Genomic DNA, 20,461 nt, shown 5'->3' on the forward strand with positions numbered 1-20,461 from the left:
TTAACATCCACCTATCACTTCCTGAGGCATTTAACTTCAACCCCAAACTCCTCCTGGACTCCATCCCCCAGCCCAGCGTCCTGGCTATCCAGGAGCACTGCTCCTCCTCCCAGTTCCCAGAGCTCATAACACTCTTTCACATTTTCTGCCTGCATATCCTTCCTCTCTCAGCCTGGTTACCCCTTAGGTGTCCTTCAGGTCTCAGAGGCAGCGTCAGGTCCTCATAGAGAAATCTTCTTTTGGGTCCCTCTAAAAATCGCGTTTATTCCGAGCAAACTGTTCTTTTCCTTTTATAGTATTTATCACAATTGTAGTCATATTTATTTGCATATGTATTTCTTAAATGTCTGCCTCCTCTTCTGAAGAATAAGTTATGAAGGAACAGCATTAATCTCTTTTTCTCAACATTATACCCTCATTGTCCAGTGCCTAGCACTTAGTAGGTGCTCTATAGATGCAGGCAGTTAGGGATGCCTAGGTGGCTCAGTCAGTTGGGTGTCTGACTCTAGCTTTTGGCTCAGGTCATGATCTTGGGGTCATGAGTTCGAGCTCCGTGTCCAGCTCTGCACTTAGTGCAGAGTCTGCTTGAGATTCTTTCCTCCTCCCTCCTCCTCTGCTCCTACCCCTGCTTGCCTGCTCTCTCTCTCTAACAAATAAAATCTTAAAAAAAAAAAAAAAGGTGCAGGGAGTTGGTATCCAGAGGCCACCATTCTCACAGTCAGCAGTGGGAAAATGCTCCCCTGGGGTTGTGCAAGTCAGTGGCTGTGCTATTAATTTTAAGGTTGATTTATTTATTTTAGAGAGACAGTGCACAAGTGTGAGCAGGGGAGGGAAGGGGAAGGGTAGAGGGGAAGGGAGAGGGACAAGCAGACTCTGCTCCCTGAGCTCAGAGCCAACCTGGGGCTCCATCTCATGCCCTTGAGATCATGACCTGAGCTGAAATCAAGAGTCAGATGCTTAACTGACTGAGCCACCCAGGTGCCCCTGTTCAGTTAATTCTTAATGATGAAATTTATTAATTGTTATGCCTGTTTACATGCAGCTACATCTTATAAATAATATATTGGAATATCCTATTTCCATAGCACATGATTACTTGAATTCTAATAACAAGTCAACACATATTATTCTTTCTTTGAGTCTATGAACTTCTGAAGGGCAGGAAATATTTTTATTCCTTCAGGGGATATTGTTTTGTATCTCCAGTGCTTAAAGAGGGTAGGTCAGTTATCTTTGTTCCTCTAATGTTTTATAATGCTCCATCAAAATATCATTTTTTTATTCAGAGGGCTTATTTATGTACAGTTTCCTCTGTTGGATTAGTCTCCTTACTTATTTGATTGTGGTGACACCTATACATTGGACTTCATACACATTTACTGAAAGAACAGTAAGTTGACGGCAATAAAGATGGCCAGGAAGCATCAAATAAGAGATGTCTTGTAGGGTGGGTGGGCAGGGACTGGGGGTCAGCGCTGGAGGGGGCAGTGATGTGATGGTTGTCAAAGGAGAAGAACAACTTCCAGCAATTGAGAGGTGGCATGAGCTGCCCAGCAGGTGGTGGCTTTCTGAATGTTGGTTGTGTTTAATCAGTCTGGGCAGCCACTTAACAGAGTTTGTAGAGAAGATTTAAGAGCCAGATGCATTGTTGGGGTTGATAGCTTTTATGGGGACTTCCAACCATGACATGTTCAGTTTGTACAACTGTGGCATTCCACAGAAAAGGAAACAGTGGGAGACCATGTGTAGAATGTACTCAAATCTCAAACCAGAGTTGGCCACTAAGAGTAAAGATATCTAAGGGCGCTAATCTGTACTCTGGCACTAGTAAGTGCTATGTCCGTGGTGAATAACTTAACATAAATAATGAGGGGGTTAATTTAGGGGACTTCTAGGGCCTCGTCTCAAATGTGAGGATTTTATAGTCCTGGGAATAACTACATTTATTATAATTACGTACCCATAAAACAGGGGTAAATACACTATCCAATATTATTTTAGAGAAAAAAAGAGATGCTTCCACTAAGGGGATGAATTGGAATAGAAGTTAAAAATGAAGGTCTGGAAGTTGAATTTCCAGGACTTCTTATTCCCAGCCTTGTCACAACTTTACTATGTATAGGGGCCAAATCATTTATGTTTATGTGCTGACACTTCCCCATCTGTAAAACTAGGAGTGTGCTACTTCCCACCTCACAAGGGTGTTGTGAAAATTAATTAGCTCATGTTTACCAAGACCTATGAGTGTCTTGGTGAAGTCCCTTGGCAGGTATCATCATTTATCCTGAAGTTTCCTTATAATGACGGCCACTACCAGCTGCTGATTCTTGGAGTTGGGGGAAAGATGGCCCCAGAGCATATTTCTCCTCTTCCATATCCTTGAAGTGTCTCCCCTTGCTTTTTTTCTGAATTTATATCATTTCCTGTCCATCAACTACACATAGTAAGTGCTCCATAAGTGTTGTTTAATAATTGAAGATCCACTGCTATGAAGTTAAAAAATGTTACTGTCACTAGTATGGTTTCCATCACTGCTCTCTCCAGGAACCTTTCCCCACACTGTCTCCAAACCTTTTAATGGGTTTATAGATGCATTTCAGAGTCTTTGTATCTACACCTTTTTTCAGGACTACTCTGTCTACCTACGAACTCCTCATTGTCATTACCATCATCAGGAGAAAAAGACCTTTGATAAGAACCAGGCAGAATTTTTAAAGAACCCCTACACTCTTCCTTGATGTTTTCTTTACTCTCAGAAACACATAAAATATTCAGGACTAGTAAATATAGCCAACTCTCTTACTCCCTATGAAGACGTTGAAGCCCAGTGTCCTAAGTCACCTTGATTCACTCACACAACTGAGAGAAGGCAAAAATCTCTTGGTTTGTTACTACAATATATTCTCAATGAGTAAACCCTTCAAAACTATCTCAACCTTTACAAAATCATCCTATCCCTACTGTAACTCCTAAGTATGAGCAGTTACTTAGCTATGGGAGACTGTATGCATCACTGCTGTGTGTACACACGAGTCTATCTATCTTGACTTCCACAAGTGAATGTCACAGCTGAAGCCCTTGGCCCTCTGTATTTAGTTAGAGGCTCTGCAATGCACCTAGCTTCAAAGTGTGTCCTATATTTCCCCTGGTAGCAAAGGCCCTGCCTTTATATTAGAAAAAAATTTCCTCCATAAGCCTATTTTTCTGTTAGACAAAAATAGAGAATATTCCAAGGGAGAGGCATAAATGGCTGATAAGTGGATGAAAAGATGTTCATTATCATTAGTTATTAGAAAAATGGAAATCAAAACCAAAATGAGATGCAACTTCATACCCACTAGGTGGCTATAATAATAACAAAAAGAGATAGCAATAACAGTGTTGGCAAGGATGTGGAGAAATCTGAACCTTCATATACTGCTGGTGGGAATGTAAACTGGTATGGCTGCTGTGAACAGGTTGTTTGTTTTTCAAAATGTTGAACACAGAGTCACCATAGAACCCAGCAATCCCACTCCTATGTGTGTACCTGGGAGGAAGCATAGATCAGCTCACCTGAACAGAGTGGACCCATGGGTCACAGCTCATGACATACAGATAAGAGCTAGAGAAAAAGTGGGCTCTAGAGAGGAGGCCTGAGCATTGGTACCAGGTGTGTGAATGATTTACTTAAGGTGAGAGGCTTTACAGGGATGAGCCATCTGCCAGCGGACACAAAGGCCCTCTCCCAGGGGAGATCCTCATGAAGAAGACACTGAACTATGAACAAAAGAAGGAAGTTGAATTTTGGGGTGAAATGAGAGGATGGCTCTTAGAAACTGCTTTGTACAATTGACTCATTTCATAGGAGTAAGGATTGCCATTCAAGGAGAGGGGTCTCTATAGCTTCTTAGTTTAGAACTGGTTTTCAAACAATTATCTCCTGCTGGAGCTGATGTGTTACTGAGAATTTTGGTCATCTTGAATGGCAGGTAAAGGCTGAAAGACTATTGATTTGGCAGCTAGTTGGGGGTACTTAATTTAGGCATCCCAAATCTTTTGGTAGAAAATTCCCTTAGTGATTATAAATAACACTAGGGATTTGTAGAACACTAAACGACTGTAACATTTTGGGATTTTTAGGTAACATTAATCTGTCCATGAAAGAATATATATACTATCATTCAATTATCCTTTCTTCTAAATTTCTTACAAAACACTGGGGTTTGAATACTGGAATGAGAGAAGAAAGCATTTGGACCACAGGTTATGACCCCAAACAAATGTGATAAAGGTAAGGTATCCTTAGAAGGTGACCTAGATCCTTCATGATACCTCTCTGGAACTAGAGTGGAAAGCAGAGTACAGAGTTAGCAATAGAAGAGTTTAAATAAGGCACCCACATGACCTTTATTCCTTCCTTGATAGAGAACAAATGGAGAACTTTTGTACAATCCTGCTTCAGCCACCAACTGTGTGCCTGTGGGGAAAATCATAAAACTTCTCTGTGTCTAAGTCCTCATCTGAAAAGGTAAACAGGGAGACCTCATGGTTACAGAAGACTTAAGAAAGATGTCAACCAATTATATTGCTTTGTATCCTAATATGAAAAGAATGGTAAAATGTTTTATGAAACAAACAGGGATATTTGAATACTGATGCTAAGTAAATACTGAATAAGAAAATATTAAATAAGAAATTTCCATTACTTTTTAGACGGGATCACAATTATGTTTTTTAAAGTCCTCTTTTAGGGACGCCTGGGTGGCTCAGGGGTTGAGCATCTGCCTTTGGCTCAGAGCATGATCCTGGAGACCTGGGATCAAGTCCCATGTCGGGCTCCCTGCATGGAGCCTGCTTCTCCCTCTGCCTGTGTCTCTGCCTCTCTCTCTCTGTGTGTCTCTCATGAATGAATAAATAAAATCTTAAAAAAAAATAAAGTCCTCTTTTAGAGATACATACTAAAGTATTTATAGTTGAAATGCCTGGGAATTGCTTCAAAATAGGGGATCCAGAGTGAGTGGTGCTATTGAAAAAACAGAGTTGGTCATAAACCAACAATAGTTGAAGCTGGGTGATGATCATATTGAAATACAGTTTGCTATTTTCTTAAATTTTGTACATTTGGATTTTAAATAGATAAATGTAAGCCAAAAATAATCTGTGGTCCCTTCAAACTCAGAGTAAAATTTTGATTTGAGGATTACAAAGAAAAAAAATGGTTATCCTTGTTTTGGTAAAATAAGGATTTATTATTTTTGCTGATAATTACAATTAGTAATGATAAAAAAACCTACAGTGTTCCAAGTAGGCCTACTGAGAGCATCAAATACATTGAACCATCCTTCAAATAAAAGGAATTTCCTATAATTTTAAAAATGCCTTCTCAATGGAGAATGACCTATATTTAATTGCTAAAGCAATCTTAAGAATCCATACATAGCAATGTGTACAAAGGACAGCCAAATCTCAAGTTCTCTAATAAAACTTTGGCAACAAGGTTGACATCTGAGAAGCTTATTTGGAATGCAGAATTGTGAGTAGTTTTATTTTCCAGTGTAGTGGAAATGGAAATAGATTTTATGTGTCTTAATATAATGCGAAAGTATTAATATATTCAGTACGTGAAAATCCATAGTACCATGGTTTACACCAGACAAAATTATTTTATGTTCTGTTGTCCTGAAAGACCAACATGAATTTAGTAAAGTAATAGCAATGATGTTCAAAGTATCAAAATGACGCATGAGGAAATGGTAATGTAAGAGAAGTCCAAGGCTTCCTTGACCTGATTAAAAATTTTTAATAAGATATTCAGTAATATAAATGCTTGCAAAAAGTCTTTTAAAAGATACTGGAAAACTGGAAGTAACAGTGGAGATAAATAGTACCAAAGCAAGTTTTCAGGATTTCTCCTTTAAAAAATGAACTAGCAATTCCCTTGAATATCCTTCCATGACAAACCCAATAAATACTGCATCTATTCAGTTTCCTTAGCATCGGATCTTTCGTTTGCAGTTATAGTGGGGATCATTATGGAAGCATAGCCTCTCCCCCTAAATCTGTTTACCTGCAAAAAGGTAAACCCAATCCCATTCCAATGTCCCAATCCTTCCACAATCTTTTTGCGCTTTCTTGTGCTTATCACTTTTCCTGTAAACTTCCTGTAAACGTGAAGTAGCGTCCATGCTGTGGCTAAAACCACCTGGCTTCCAGAATGTAGTTAATCTTTAAAGATGTGGTATCAGCCAAGTCATTAGGGCTGGTAGGAGGGAATGGATCATCTTCAAACTGTGACTTAAAATAGCCAAGTCACACCTGAGCTTTCTAGGGGCAGCACCTTTCTCCCCCTTTCTCAGTGGATTTGAGTTACCTGCCCTTCCATTGACTCACCCTGGTTCTCAGGTGACATTTCAAGAACCCAGGCTACTTGAGCCACCTGTTATTTTTAGATCTGGGGTTAGTGAGTAGGAGGAGGCAGATTCAGATTAGGGGCAATGAAATTGATTTTGGCATCTTTGTATTTTTTTCAGCCTTTCTTAAGATCTCTTGCATTCCCCCTTCCTCTTTCTTCCAGGACCATATCTCTTCGGCAAGCGATAAAAATGTAGGACTAATATAGTGGTTAAGCCCATGGGTTCTGGGGCTGGACAAGCTGTATTTATTTCCAGTATCTTACTGAAACTGTTCTTTTGAAGGTCACTATCTCCTTACTGAAAAATCTAGTGAATTTGTTGCAAAACTTTTTTCTTCATCCATCTCAGCCTATGTCACTGATGGCCACCTCTTCCTGCCTGACACTCTAGTCTCACTTGGTTTTGGATACCATGTTCTTCTGATTTTCCTTCTTCCTCCCTGATTGCATCCTCACTGTTTCTTCAATAATTATCTCCACTCATTCTTTTATTAGATTTAAGGATCCGGTCTTTTCTTTGTAAGTGCCCTCCACAGGAGAGTTTTACAGTGCTGACAGTTTTACAGCATTGCCTCTCACCTCTATGCTCATGCCTCCAAAGTCAATCATCTCTCCCAGGGCTCTGACCTTCACATCTCTGTCATATGGATGCCCTCATTTGTATTTCCAGTCATCACATTGAATTCAGCATCATCTGGTTGAGTTTGCCACATTGTCCCTCCTGGAGTCAACGGTTGCTTTCCTTCCCACTCTCTTGGGCTTCAAACTTTAGAGTCATCTCTTGATGTGTGCAGTGGAGAAGAAACTAGTGAGTTTAACCAATTCTCTCATGGAAATGTCCTGTAATATCTGTCTTATCCCCTCCTTGTTAGCTGTAGTCCAGACCCTTGCCACTTCACCTAAGGTCATTAGCACAACGCCTTTGCCAGTTTCTCTTACTTGAGCCTCTCTGTTCTCTCAATTGTTTTTCCTGGAAGAATATTCTCAGTTCAAAATCCACCACGGTTCATCTTTCCAACAAGCCTAAACTCTCTGCCTTGCTCCAGTGCTACGAAAAGCTGAGCCAACTCCACCAACAAACAACTTCCCCTAGCTTCCAGCTAGGAGCCCTCTGTCTTCATCAGCAACTCCTGGGCTCTTCCCAGGTTCATGGGTCCTGTTCACACCATCTCCCTAATTTATTTATTTATATTTTTATAAAAAAGATTTTGTTTATTTATTTATGAGAGAAAGAGAGAGAGAGAGAGAGAGAGAGAGGCAGAGACATAGGTAGAGGGAGACACAGGCTCCCCATGGGGAGCCTGATGCCAGACTCGATCCCAGGGCCCCAGAATCATGACCTGAGCCAAAGGCAGATGCTGAACTGCTAAACCACCCAGATGCCCCCTGTCTCCCTAATTTAGAATGTTTATCTCCTTATCTACCTAATTCCTAGCTATCCTATGAGTCAACCAGGGCCCATCTTTTCCATGAAATTCTCTCTAACTCTGGCATTCAACACTGTCTCCCAGTACCTGTGGCAATTTCTAACCCATTCCTCATTGAAGATCTCAATTACATACAGGATATTTTATTTTTATGTTGTTTATTCTTCCCCAACCAGATGGTAACCTCCTCTAGGGCAGGAGCTTAAGACAGTGTCCTACCATTACCATGGGCTTGCTCTTGTTAAGCGAGCTTAGGAAGACTTCTTAGCTTGCCTCAAGATGAAGTGTGATAATCACAAGTGGGATGATGCTGTTAACTCATAAATGTAAAAATGATTTACATGTTATAAAAGTTCACAGGGTCCCAATATCTTCCATGCACAGTTATTAGATTTTTTTTATATGGCAAAAAGTCTTGTTTTTCACATGAGGACTCTGCAGCTTTGAGACACAGAATGACTTGCTTCAGAGTTCACAGGATTTAAAAGCTGGAACTCTCCACGAAACCACAATGATTTCCATTCATTAAAAAAAATTTCCAGTAAGATTGAACTGAATCAGCTAATTAGGTTCTAATGTAGAAATGTCTGGAGCACAGTGTGATGTCTTTTGTGTTCAGCTTCAGTGTGTCCCTGCCCAGTGAAATGCACGAGCATCCATTCAGTTCTTCAATTCCTCAGAAACCAGTCATCTTCAGCATTGCCCCTTCCTTCACCTTCCTTTGTCCATTTCGCCATTAAACCCAATTTTATTGCTGCCATTTCTCTTGAATTTCTCTACTTCTCTTCATGTCTCCTGCAGCTTAGTCCAAGCTACCAGCTCTCACTGCCTCTTTGAGTCTCCTTCCAGCTACTCTTATCCTCCCCAATTTGTTTTCCAGTTAGAATAAGCTTTTCTGATGCAAATATGAGCATGTCCCCCAATTCCTGAGCACTTTAGCAGGTGCCAAAGTACTTATATGAAAAAAAAACAACAACAAAGTACTTATATGATGTATCCCCAAATATTAAACATTTTTTAAAAATATTTTATTTATTTGAGAGAGAGAGAGAGAGAGAGAGAGAGAGAGAGAGAGATTGAATACACACAGAGGGAGAGGAACAGAGCACAAAGGGAGAAGGAGAAGAGGACTCCCAAGGATGCAGGGCTCTCAAGGGGCTGGAGGGCTCACATGGGGCTCAATCCCAGGACCTCAGGATCATAACTTGAGCCAAAGCAGAAGCTTAACTGACTGAGCCACCCAGACACCTCAACATATACCCAAATTTTCAGTACAACCTACAATATTCTTCATGGTCTGACTCCAACTCACTCCACTTTCTAAGTCAGATCTATTCTTTCAGTATCTCAGATTTACCTGCTACCTCATACAATAGGCTGATTTCCTTGCCTGGAATACCATTCCCCCTACTTTTACCCTACTTAACGCCTAACCATCCTTTATTTCTTACTTCAATTGTGCTTTCCTCCAGAAAGTGTTCCTTGATTTCCTTGATCAAGACAGATTTTCCCAGGACATGTAATGTGTTGACATCATGCAACGTCCTCCATCACTTACCACAGTCAAATTTTTTATTTACTTATGCGATTACTGGTGATTTCTAGTTAATAGCTCTCTCCCCCACTGCACTAAAAGTCTGTTGAGGCAAGGATAAGTTCAGCCCTTCACACAGACCTAGCATATAATTAAAGATTTAAAAAATGTTTGTTTAATGGATGACCAAATGAAGGAATAATCTCTACGATAATTACTGGCCATTTTAGTTTGGGTAATGGTTTGATATGAGTTTGAAGATAATCGACCTCAGCTGACTGTTACTAGCACTGTGCCAACAATACTGAGATCCTAGCCTTGTGGTCCTATGATAAGTGAATGAGTGGACAAATCTACCATCGGCACATCATCACAGTCACTACTCACCTCTACTTAGCACATGGCTTTAAGTCATCAACATCATGTTTGTTTATAGTGAAGAACTACAAACAAATTCTCAATCTTAGTGGACAGAATATCTCAATACTTTGCAGATGTTGAGGCTGAGAGTTCAACTCAAAGAAGGAAATGCCATATTTAAAAATTAATTGGACGTAAGAGCAGATACTGTATAGATATGTTAACTTGTGTTTTAGACAGAATGCTCTGAGTCTGGCACATTGTTCTAATGATCTCTGTCATATGGCAGAGCACAATAAGAGGTAGGTCTGGCTTGCACTCCATTGTGTGCATTTCTTTCTGAATTATCCAGAGGGCCTTATTATAGGGCAGTGTCACCTTTAAGACCATTGTATAACATGGGCTTTGAGGGTAGTACAATGAACAAACTCCATATTTTCAATATGATAACGAGAAGAAATGGATGCTCATCAGATTTTTCAAATGTCATTTGAAAGGGTCAAAATTCTTATGGGTATGCACCAAAGACAAAAGATAGATTAAAAGATGAAGAATAATTACCTTTCTTGAATAGAAGACTCAAGGGTATAATGACTAGCTGGAATAAATCTTAGGTGTCGTTTATTTGCAAAATGCTACCAAGTAGCTGGATAATAATTCACAGAATTCATAAAGTCTTAAAAGACTACTGCCTTAATGGAGTTTTTTTTCTATTTTACTTATTAAGATAGCCTTAATAATTCATGCATGGCAATACCTTTAACGAGCAACAAAATCTCACGTATCTCATTTAAACTTGGCAACTCTACTGACAGTTAATATAGTCTTGTACCTCTGAGACAGCAATTGTAGAGGAGCCCTAAGCTGTTAGTAACTGAAACCATCCCATTTATGATAATCCCAAGAAAAGTTATATCCTAGATGAATAGTTGAATTTTATGATCATTTGCTAGGAAGATTTATTCATTCTTCATTTGTGGGGAGGCAAGTGAACGATAATGAGCCCAAACTATAACTTCTGTTCCACGTGGTTGCACTGGTTGCTTTGCTTCTCTCCTAACGGCAACAACTGATTACCATTTCTTTCTTTCTTTTTCTTTTTTTTTTTTTTTTTAGGGAACAGGAATTCCCATCAAGATTTTAAAGCTTTCCTATGATTACCATCTACTTAGTGAAAAGAGAGAGGGTCATTAACCCCACCCATCAGGCAAGGTGAATTCTCTGTTTTACTCAAATAAAGCATTTACCAGACAATGTTATTAAGCCACCATGATTTCCTATAGGCACAATGAATGATTCATTCATAATTGTTTTTCATATAAAAGAATGCTCCAGGTGATAATTCTCAAGATACTATTTGAAATAAAATTTCAAAAGCACACAATAGTTTTAATACATATTTATCTGCTATATCTATTGATATGACACCACTCAGTGCTATAACTATAGTAGTCTGACTGAATATAAAGTAGATTCTGCTTAAATCTATTCTTCATCCAATGTGCCTGTTTTAAATTTAAGTGAATTAAGTTGGAGAATCTCACTGATTCAGCCACTGTTTTCTTGCATACACCATTCTTTCAAAATATTAGCTCTAAATCAAAGTCAGGATAGGCTTGGCTTTTGGGAAAACACAGAAAAAGGTCACCACAAAAACTGGTTTCTACTTTGCCTTTTTCTAAAAATAATTTTTAAAATTATTTATTTATTTAAGTAATCTCTACATCCAACATGGGACTCAAAACTCCTGACCCCAAGATCAAGAGTTGCATGCTCTCCAACCAAGCCAGCCAGAGGCCTTGTATTTTGTTTTGTTTTTTGTTTGTTTGTTTTTTTAAAGAAAGCTCTATGCCTAGTGTGGGGCTAGGACTCATGACCCTGAGATTAAAAGGTGCATACTCCACTGACTGAGCCAGCCAGGTACCTCCTATCTTGCTTATTTTTTTAAAAAGTAAACTCTATGCCTAAAGTAGGGCTCAAACTCACAACCCCGAGATCAAGATCACATGCTTTACTGACTAAGCCAGCCAGGTGCCCTGTTTTGCTTATTAAGAGCACCTTAGTAACTCATGCCTGGCAATATAATCAACAGGTAACAAAATGGCATGGATCTCATTTAAACTTGTCCTAAAATCCAAATTATAATGCCAAATTATATCAATATAATATATTGATATATATTGAATTGAATTGGTGTTGAATATAAAATGCCAAAGTATATCAAATTCGGGTTCACTACATGCAGAAGCATCCATACCTGGTATAATGAGGGAGAGGCAGGGTGATTCTCGTCCATTTGTTGAAGGTGTCTGACACCAGGATCCGCTGCAGGTGATATCGACTGCATTCAACATTGGTAGGTAGACAGTCCCTTACCAATGGGTGCCATGATAATCCAAGATCTACTGAGTATTCCAATTCAATAGCTGGAACAGGAAACATTCTGATTAGCAATACATTTCTGCAGACCCAGGAACCATAATTACTTATGTTTTTTTATGTTTCAATTCAAACGTCAGTTTGATTTTTCCTTCCTATTTATGTTTCCTATTTTGAAATGTTTCTTGATTTTTCCTTCTGCACAATACTAGTTATTATTTTTCACTTTCCAGATTAAAATAATTTTTCTTTTGAGGGGCTATGATCAAGTGAAACATAAAGTAAATTCTCCTGAGTCACTCTGTATACTGAGAAACAATATATGATTTTGGAACAATCATAACAAAACCATTGTTCATATGGGGTTAAAGCAATAGTAATAATAGTTATAATATATATTTATTGTTTAATAGTTACAGTATATTATAAAATTATGCAAATTATATATATGTCCTATATATGTACTATAATAAATATACTATTTATTTATTTTAAATATACTATTTATTTCATGGTTAACATGCAAACACAAACATCATGACCATATATTTTAATGATTACTTTTTTAGTTTTAAAAAATTGAGCAACTTTCTAAAAATTTGACCATTCGACAGGGATCCTGACCAACAATGCCAATTTTACTCCTGCTATAGACAAATCTTTTTAAAAATGGCAAAATCTCTTTTTTCACATATCCTGCTCTACTGTGTTGTGGAATATACTGGGGAGTCAGAGAGGTATGAGGAGGTAGCTGAAGTCCATGCAATTTGTGCCAAAGCGTGCATCAGGCTGTGGGTCTGCAAAAAGATATTTCTTTCTTTTGCTTCTTCTGAAAAATCCAACTTACAACCTAGGTTTCATATTCCTCTTTATTTCCTGCTTAAGTCTTTATAAACTGCTTGAGCCCCAAGAAATTGAAATTGCTTTCTCTACTGACATCACTTGGGTACCTTTGGAAACCACTCATGCCAGGGGCCCACCCCCAGGGATTATGATTTCACTCTTCTGGGGCACAGCCAAGGCGTTTTGAGCTTTACTGCTCCCCAGGTGATTCTCATGCGCAGCCAGCGTGGGACCACTCACTGCAGTATGGTTCCCAGCAACCCTTTCTAGTTAAATACTGCGGTCCATCTCCGTCTTCATTGTTCTTGTCCTTCCTACAGCACTGGACATTATTGATTATTCTCTGATTCTTGAAACTTTCTTTTCTTTTGGAGGACATTATTCTGAATCTTCTGTCTTACTTTTCTTCTGACTCCTGTGCTAACTAACCCAGCTATGGGCATTCGTCCAAACTCCCTTTCTGGCCTTCTATTCTATGTGTATACTCCTTGGGCTTCAACTATTATCTCTGTGCCCAGATCTGCCAATTTTATGTCTCCAATTAATTTCCTTAATTCAATAAATGTTTACTCAGCCTGGCATGGCACCGGATGTTGGCATATTGTGACGCACAGTTTAGACAAAGTTCCTGCTTTTTATATTGTAAATCCTCCTCGCTCAAGGGTATCTCCACTTAAAGCTGCTTCCACCCAAACTAAAGAACAACTCACCATTTTCCCTCATAAATAAACATCTCTTCTTAACTACCAAACTCTATCAATGGCAATACTTTTGCACTGGTTTTCTGGGTTCAAAATTCAGAAAATATTTTAGAAATTTTGCTCTTCTCTCTTCTTTACTCTCAATGTTCAAACTGTCACCTGGTTTTGAGATTTGCTGCTTCTTTTTGCTTGCACTGTCTCATATCAATTTTATTGTTCCTGTTTCTCTTCACACCACATAGGTGACTTTATCACCTTCTACAGAGATTACCACCGAGGCTTCTTTTTTTTTAATCTTTTTAATTTATTTATGATAGTCACAGAGAGAGAGAGAGAGAGAGGCAGAGACACAGGCAGAGAGAGAAGCAGGCTCCATGCACTGGGAGCCCAACGTGGGATTCGATCCCGGGTCTCCAGGATCGCGCCCTGGGCCAAAGGCAGGCGCCAAACCGCTGCGCCACCCAGGGATCCCCACCGAGGCTACTTTATTTGGATTCTTCCCTATGCATCTTCATGCTCCTGGCCAAATCTCCCTAAAACATACCATGTCACTCCCCTGCAATTGTACCCTTTTATTCATGTCCTTGTCAAGCACAGATTCTTGTGTGTGCCTTGTAAGGCTCTCCTTCCTTAGTTGCCAACTCTGCTTATCCACTTTCTTCTCTGATCTTTCAGTTCAATCTTTCTCAAGAGGTTATACCAGGCTGCAGTAGAAAGTACACAGGACTGGGCTTATGAGGGCAGAGTGGCAGTACTGGTGCTACTGTAGGCCTACCGTGTCATAACTTATATCCTTGGGTTCTCATCACTTTCCTATGCTACTGGGGAAATAGGTACCTAGGACCCAAACTATTTTCAAAATCAGCACTCAAAAAAAAAAAAAAATCAGCACTCTTCTCTTCTCTACCAGATGCAAATATTCCCTGTTGAGGCTGGTCTGCTCATGGTTTGCCTTATGGACTAGGAGGTCCCCATCTCTGCTTCTTTGCTTATGCTGTGAGCCTAGCTTGGGATGTCCTTTCTTTTCCATTCACTCTTCAAATGCATTTCAATCATCATTTAAGACTAAGCTTCTTTGTGAAATCTTCCCCAAATCCTTGGATTGGCCATCCATTGGTCATCTCACTCTCCCTGGAGCTTTCATTACATTTCACATCAGTACCAATCCATAGAGCACTTGATTTAGTCATTTATTGGACTCTAACTTTTTGAAGTATCCCCTTAACTAGACCCATTGAAGACAGATATATACCTTATATTTTTCCAAGTTTCACCCCTATGACTAGTTTAGTGTTGACTGATTGAATCTGAGGTAGATTCTGGGATTCCCCCAAAGATATGTCCATTGAATTCAAACTCAGGGAAATATGAAAAGTCTGGATTTTTCCAAGACCTTTGAAGTAACTACATTCATCAAACGTTGGCCCCCTGTGGCACTTGACGGAATGAGCACTGGGTGTTATACTATATGTTGGCAAATTGAACTTCAATAAAAAATATACAAAAAAAATGTTGGCCCCCTACAATCTAAGACAGAACAAGGTCCTTGTGAACATTCTAGTTTGGATCTCTTGGATGAGAATGATATGGGGTGGTAAAGGACCAGAAGATCCTCAGAATCCTGACAGGCTTGCAAGTTAGAGTGAAGGATCCAAGTATGCAGTGATGTCAGTTTTCTTTTTTTTTAATCTCCCCAGATAGGTGTGTCTATGTTCGTGTGTGTATGTGTGTGTGTACATGTGTGCCTGCAAGGTATATGTGAGTATGTGTGTCCAAAACCTAGAGGATGCAAATTGGTCACAATAAGAGTAGCCTAGAATATGCTATAACTAGAATGGCAAAAAGTATAAGGCAACATGGGAACCATAAAATTTCATGATTCCTAGGGGACTGGAAAGAAGACAGTAACTGGACTAATCTAAAGCCCTATGAATTAAAACCCATGTCTATGCAAATTTAAGTATAAATTTGCCTATTGCCTATGCCTAATGCTTATTCTGGCATTCTCTATGTGATGAGAGCCCCTAATTCTGCAAATCTGATAGTAAACAAAAATCTGGACTTTTCAAAAAGAGATAAATTAGGGGTTATTATTCATATGTAAAAAAGTCTTCATTGTACATATACTTAAAAATAAGCTCACATTCTGATGCTTTAAAAAAATGACTTCTATAATTTAATGTATCCAACAACATTTTCAAGAATGTGATTATGGTTTGACTCACGCGCACTTTTGTTTCACTTACAGACTTGTCAGAGGTGCCATAGATGCCCATTTACACATCTGTCCCTCTACCTGAACATAGAATATTTACCATAACAGGAGTCGGTGACCGAGCAGGAGGCAGCAAAATCTATCTGTAGAAATGAATCCTCATTCACAGCAATGTCTGTGGTGACCACATAGCGGGTACTGGCCTTTTCAATGAAGACCAGGGCATCACCAGTAGAGCCACACACAGGCATCTTGGTGCCTCCTGGGTGAAGTAGCCATTTCCTACTGTCCAGGGTTGTGAAATCATCCTCCAAGACTGTATTGCCAGAAATGTTTCCTCCAATAAGAATCTGAAATGTATTTTTAAGAAAACAAATTTTCGATATGGTTTCAAAATCTGAGAGAGTTCAGTCTTTCTGTTTGTTTTTGGCTGTCAGATTGCTCAAAACTGGCGTCACATGGCAAGCATACTGTTTGGGGCCTTTCAGAATGTTTTTGTTTATGTGGTCTGCTTGCCCATCTGGCAAGAAGCTACAGAAAACAAATCGAAGTATTGACAAAACCATTCACAGCCTTCATGGGCCAAATTGTGCCTTTGGGAACTACATGCGCCCAAGCTGGGAAAGCAAAATTTGGCTTACATGTGATTATTTTCCATGTGAAATTTCTATTTAAGGACAGTTGTATCCTAAGGCATTTCAGTTCCAGTTCTTTGCATGGATTCTACCGTTTGTTAACAGGTTCTTTGAGTTCTATTTGATACGCATTTTATTATGTATGAAGATCCTTTAGAACTGTCCATAAGGATATTAGGAAGATTTATTTATTTCTTCTTCAAAGGCTAGGAAAGAGGATTTGGAAGCTACTGCATGTGGTACCAATGCTAATTTGCACATTTTCCTTTTCAGAGAATTATAACCTCGCATCACGCTTGAAAAAGTCCCTCTACCCATATGGCCGATTTCTCTATGAGCAGGACCTGGGCCTTCTGTTGTGTCGTTTGTTTTTATAGGCTCAGGCAATTGAAGGAAAAGAGAAGGAAAGGAAGCTAAATGCCATATCTAATCTAGCTGTGTGCCTTTGGGCAAGTCATTCAATCGTGGGTACTGGGCTTCCTCTCCTGAGAGAGAGGGCCGGACTGAACGCTAGCTAGGCCGCACGCAGCGCCAGTGCCAAAAATTGTAATAGTTAATCCCGAATGGACTGACCTGGTCGATTACCCAGGGACTGTAGAAGTGCCCATTTTCAGATGGTTGCCACCAGCGGAGGCGAGTAGAAGCCGAACGCGCTTTCAAGGGTATCTCCAGGGCAATGTACCTGCCCACGTTGCTCGAGTTGCTGAAAAGGAACTCTTGAAGGAGACTCCATGAGAGGCCGCCATTGAGTGAATACTGTAGAAGCACAGGCTGGCTCCTGGGGTCAGGAACACCCTTACCACATCCTAGTCTCATGAAGAACTGCACAAATCTGCCATGAGTAAGATTTATTGTAGACTTTTTTTTTTTTTTTTTACTTCAGTGAGAAATTCATGCTATTCTCAAAAGGGTCAGGTGGGGAATGCATGGCTTTTAGGAATATGATGACTTAATGAATATCCAAAGCAATCGTTTCAAAGCCCAATTTTCCTTTTTTAATGTAAGGGAGTTAATAAAATGTGAAGTCTGAAAAAAGGCAATTCTGTACCCATTTTCACATTTTGTACCCCTCCACACGGGAGAGTCTGAGGGAATTGAGTGTCCACTGTACTCCTTGGCTATTCTAGAAGATGACAAGGGTCCAAAGACTCTCCAAGTTTGGGAGTGTGTATTGTCATCTATCTATTTAAGATGAATTTGCCCTTTAGTATCTGCAACTGGGAAAATGTTATGAATACAGCTTATGCCATTAATTGGCAAAATCGTCCATTCCCAGGTTTTACCAGTAGTTTTTCAGATCTCGTATTACTGGTTTTGGGAGACACATTGAGATTCTGCAGTTGTAGCACCTCTTTGTGAAAGGCCAGGAATCTTTTGGAAGAGGTGTGTCAAGCCTGGGCCTCTTTTCTGGTTTTCGTGCCAGGGGCAGGGAAGCATGAGTGTGGAGTGGTGGTGATGGTAGGCTGTGCCAGCCTCTGACTATTGCTGGGTCTGGGATGGATGATACGGACCATCGAGAACTGTGGCGGTCAGCCAGTGGCAGCCTTCCCAGCTGGCAGCGAGGTGGACAGAGTGGCAGCAACCAGCTGGGGTGCCAATGAAAACTAGCTCACATGTTATCTTTGGCAGGCAAGCTGCTGGTGCCTGGTCTGGCCATTGTGCTAGCTGGTAATGCGGAATAAATTTCATGTGTAACCCAGCACATACACCCAATTATGTATGTGTGTCAAACATAGGGAGCATATTGGGACTTATAATAAAAGTTATCACTTCCGTATATAAAACCATGCATTCTTCATGGGTTCCTCCCCTCCCCCATCTCCATTAACTAGGCATTCATTTATCTTATAACCCCGAGAAAATTGGGATTTTACATGGAGCATTTTGAGGTCAATATATGCAAATCCTACACAGCATGGTACTGAGATGAGATAAATAATGGAGCTTTTAACATTGGATTAATGAAAAAAAATACATAGTGCCTAGTGATGTTGATATGTATACAAACAATAACCATTTATGGAAAAAACCTTTTAGCCTATTGTCTACTTATATTGGGAAATGTTTATATAACTTAGTTATGGATAAATCCACATCAGAAATCCACATCTATTTATAAATCCACATCTATTTATATTTAGAAAAACCCACTAATTTCTAAATTAGAGAACTCAGCTGCCAATGATAAATCTGAAATAAAGAGCACCAAATTAAACCATGTGCATTAAAATAGGATGAGGAAAAATAAAATTTTGCTTTCTATAACTATAAAATTATTATCTCACAGAATTTTATTTTTACGAAGCATGGTCAAATTTATAATTCAATAAATGAAAGATTTAGGTGAAAGAGGAGAATAAATATGTTAAGATATATCTTGAGATACTCTGAAATGTTTCAAAAAAACAGAAACACCCCTTCTTTGTTCTTCACTTGCAAAAATAGGTCAAGGTTCCATTTTACACATGTTATGTTGTCTTCTTTATTTTCCTGGATAAGTTTTTGGCTCGTCAAATGATCAAGAGATACACATCTTGACAGGACATAATCCTCTGAGCCAGTTTAAAATGTTTGTTTCTCAGAGGCTGTGCTCAAATCAGAAAATGAGTGCCTAGAAAGCATGAGCAAATCATTGGAAAGAAATGTTTATGAAGAATAAGGCTACATTTCAAATATTTTTAACTTAAGTTGCTAATGGATATAAAATTAATGGTGGGTAGTTTGAGGACGTATTGTATTTCAATTAAACTTTCTACTAAGCATGGTCATTTTCTACATAGTCCAAGTGCTCATGAAAAATATTCTCTAGAAGGTGTATAAAAAAATGTAACATTATTTTCTTGAAGTGAAAGGAAGTTAAACGTTGTCATTTTCTAGTCACCATCTTGTAAGTATCACTGATCTTGATATTAATTTTTGTCTCTTTAGCTATGTTTCATTTCTGATCTAGTTTATTTCATAAAGCTCTTTTGGTTTTAGAATGAAATTAGAATGGAAATTGTGTCTTAAGGGAGTCTTAGATAAGGGAAGCTCAGCCCTTCCAACAGAAGGCCTTGTCCTTGAGATGTCTGCTTCCTTCTGATTTGATTATGTTCTGTTACTGCACATCATGACGTGGTTTCTCAACAGCATCTAAAAATGTTTACCTAGCATGTGATAAATCTAGATCGCGTGTCATCAACATGCGTAAGCCATCTTCATTGAAAAAGAGGTTGTTTCCACTGGAAAGGATTCCACACTTCCGAGATGGCTTTCCACCACTCATTAATAAGAATCTATCGGATTCTAGCTGACCTGAAAAAAAAGTGGTAAATGTCATTTATCTAGGACCCCAAATAAAGTCATGTTCTTTTAAAAAGGAATATGGTAAGTGCTTCATGCAGTTTTAAAATACAAAGTTACGAATACTGGAGTCATGGGTTTTGGAATAAGAGGTCTCTTCAACAGTTTAGCTTGTTTGAATGGTTTAACCTTGGCTGTAGAAATTTTTTTTTAAAAGATTTTATTTATTTATTCATGACAGACACACACAGAGAGAGAGGCAGAGACACAGGCAGAGGGAGAGAAGCAGGCTCCATGCAGGGAGCCTGACGTGGGACTCGATCCCGGGTCTCCAGGATCATACCCCGGGTCGAATGTGGTGCCAAACCGCTGGGCCACCAGGGCTGCCCTTGGCTGTAGAATTTAATGGTTCATATGACAGAAGGGAGGTGGGGCTTTTCCCAAGTAGCTATGGTCCAGCTAGATGGATCCTTCCTTTCTGCTCCTACACTGCAGAAAATGACACCTGCTAGTCAGAGAGTGATTCCAGCCAAAAGCAAGAGAGGGTAATGTAGCTCTTCTACTGGCCTCTGAATTGTGTCTTTGCTACTCTCAGGACCAAGTCAGGCAAGTATTTATAAAATATTTTTTTAAAGACTTTATTTATTTATTCATGAGTATACAAAGAGAGGAGAGAGAGAGAGGCAGAGAC

General features: G+C 39.3%; 1 protein-coding gene across 2 annotated transcripts in view; it reads right to left on the reverse strand.

Annotated features, from left to right (window-relative positions):
• RELN (reelin) overlaps positions 1-20,461 on the reverse strand; it is a 498,553-nt gene that overhangs the window by 46,367 nt on the left and 431,725 nt on the right. For both annotated transcript variants that reach the window (XR_012014160.1, XM_072791484.1), the window contains exons 43-46: positions 19,635-19,782; positions 17,062-17,320; positions 15,954-16,203; positions 11,973-12,141 (exon numbers count right to left, since the gene is read on the reverse strand). Coding sequence is in view for 1 of the 2 variants with exons in the window: in XM_072791484.1 (XP_072647585.1) it covers positions 11,973-12,141; positions 15,954-16,203; positions 17,062-17,320; positions 19,635-19,782 (826 nt within the window). In the remaining variant the exon portion in view is untranslated. The remainder of the gene's footprint in view (positions 1-11,972; positions 12,142-15,953; positions 16,204-17,061; positions 17,321-19,634; positions 19,783-20,461) is intronic.

The sequence above is a fragment of the Canis lupus genome, chromosome 21 (assembly GCF_048164855.1).
Source record: "Canis lupus baileyi chromosome 21, mCanLup2.hap1, whole genome shotgun sequence".
In the NCBI taxonomy this organism is placed as follows: domain Eukaryota; kingdom Metazoa; phylum Chordata; class Mammalia; order Carnivora; family Canidae; genus Canis; species Canis lupus.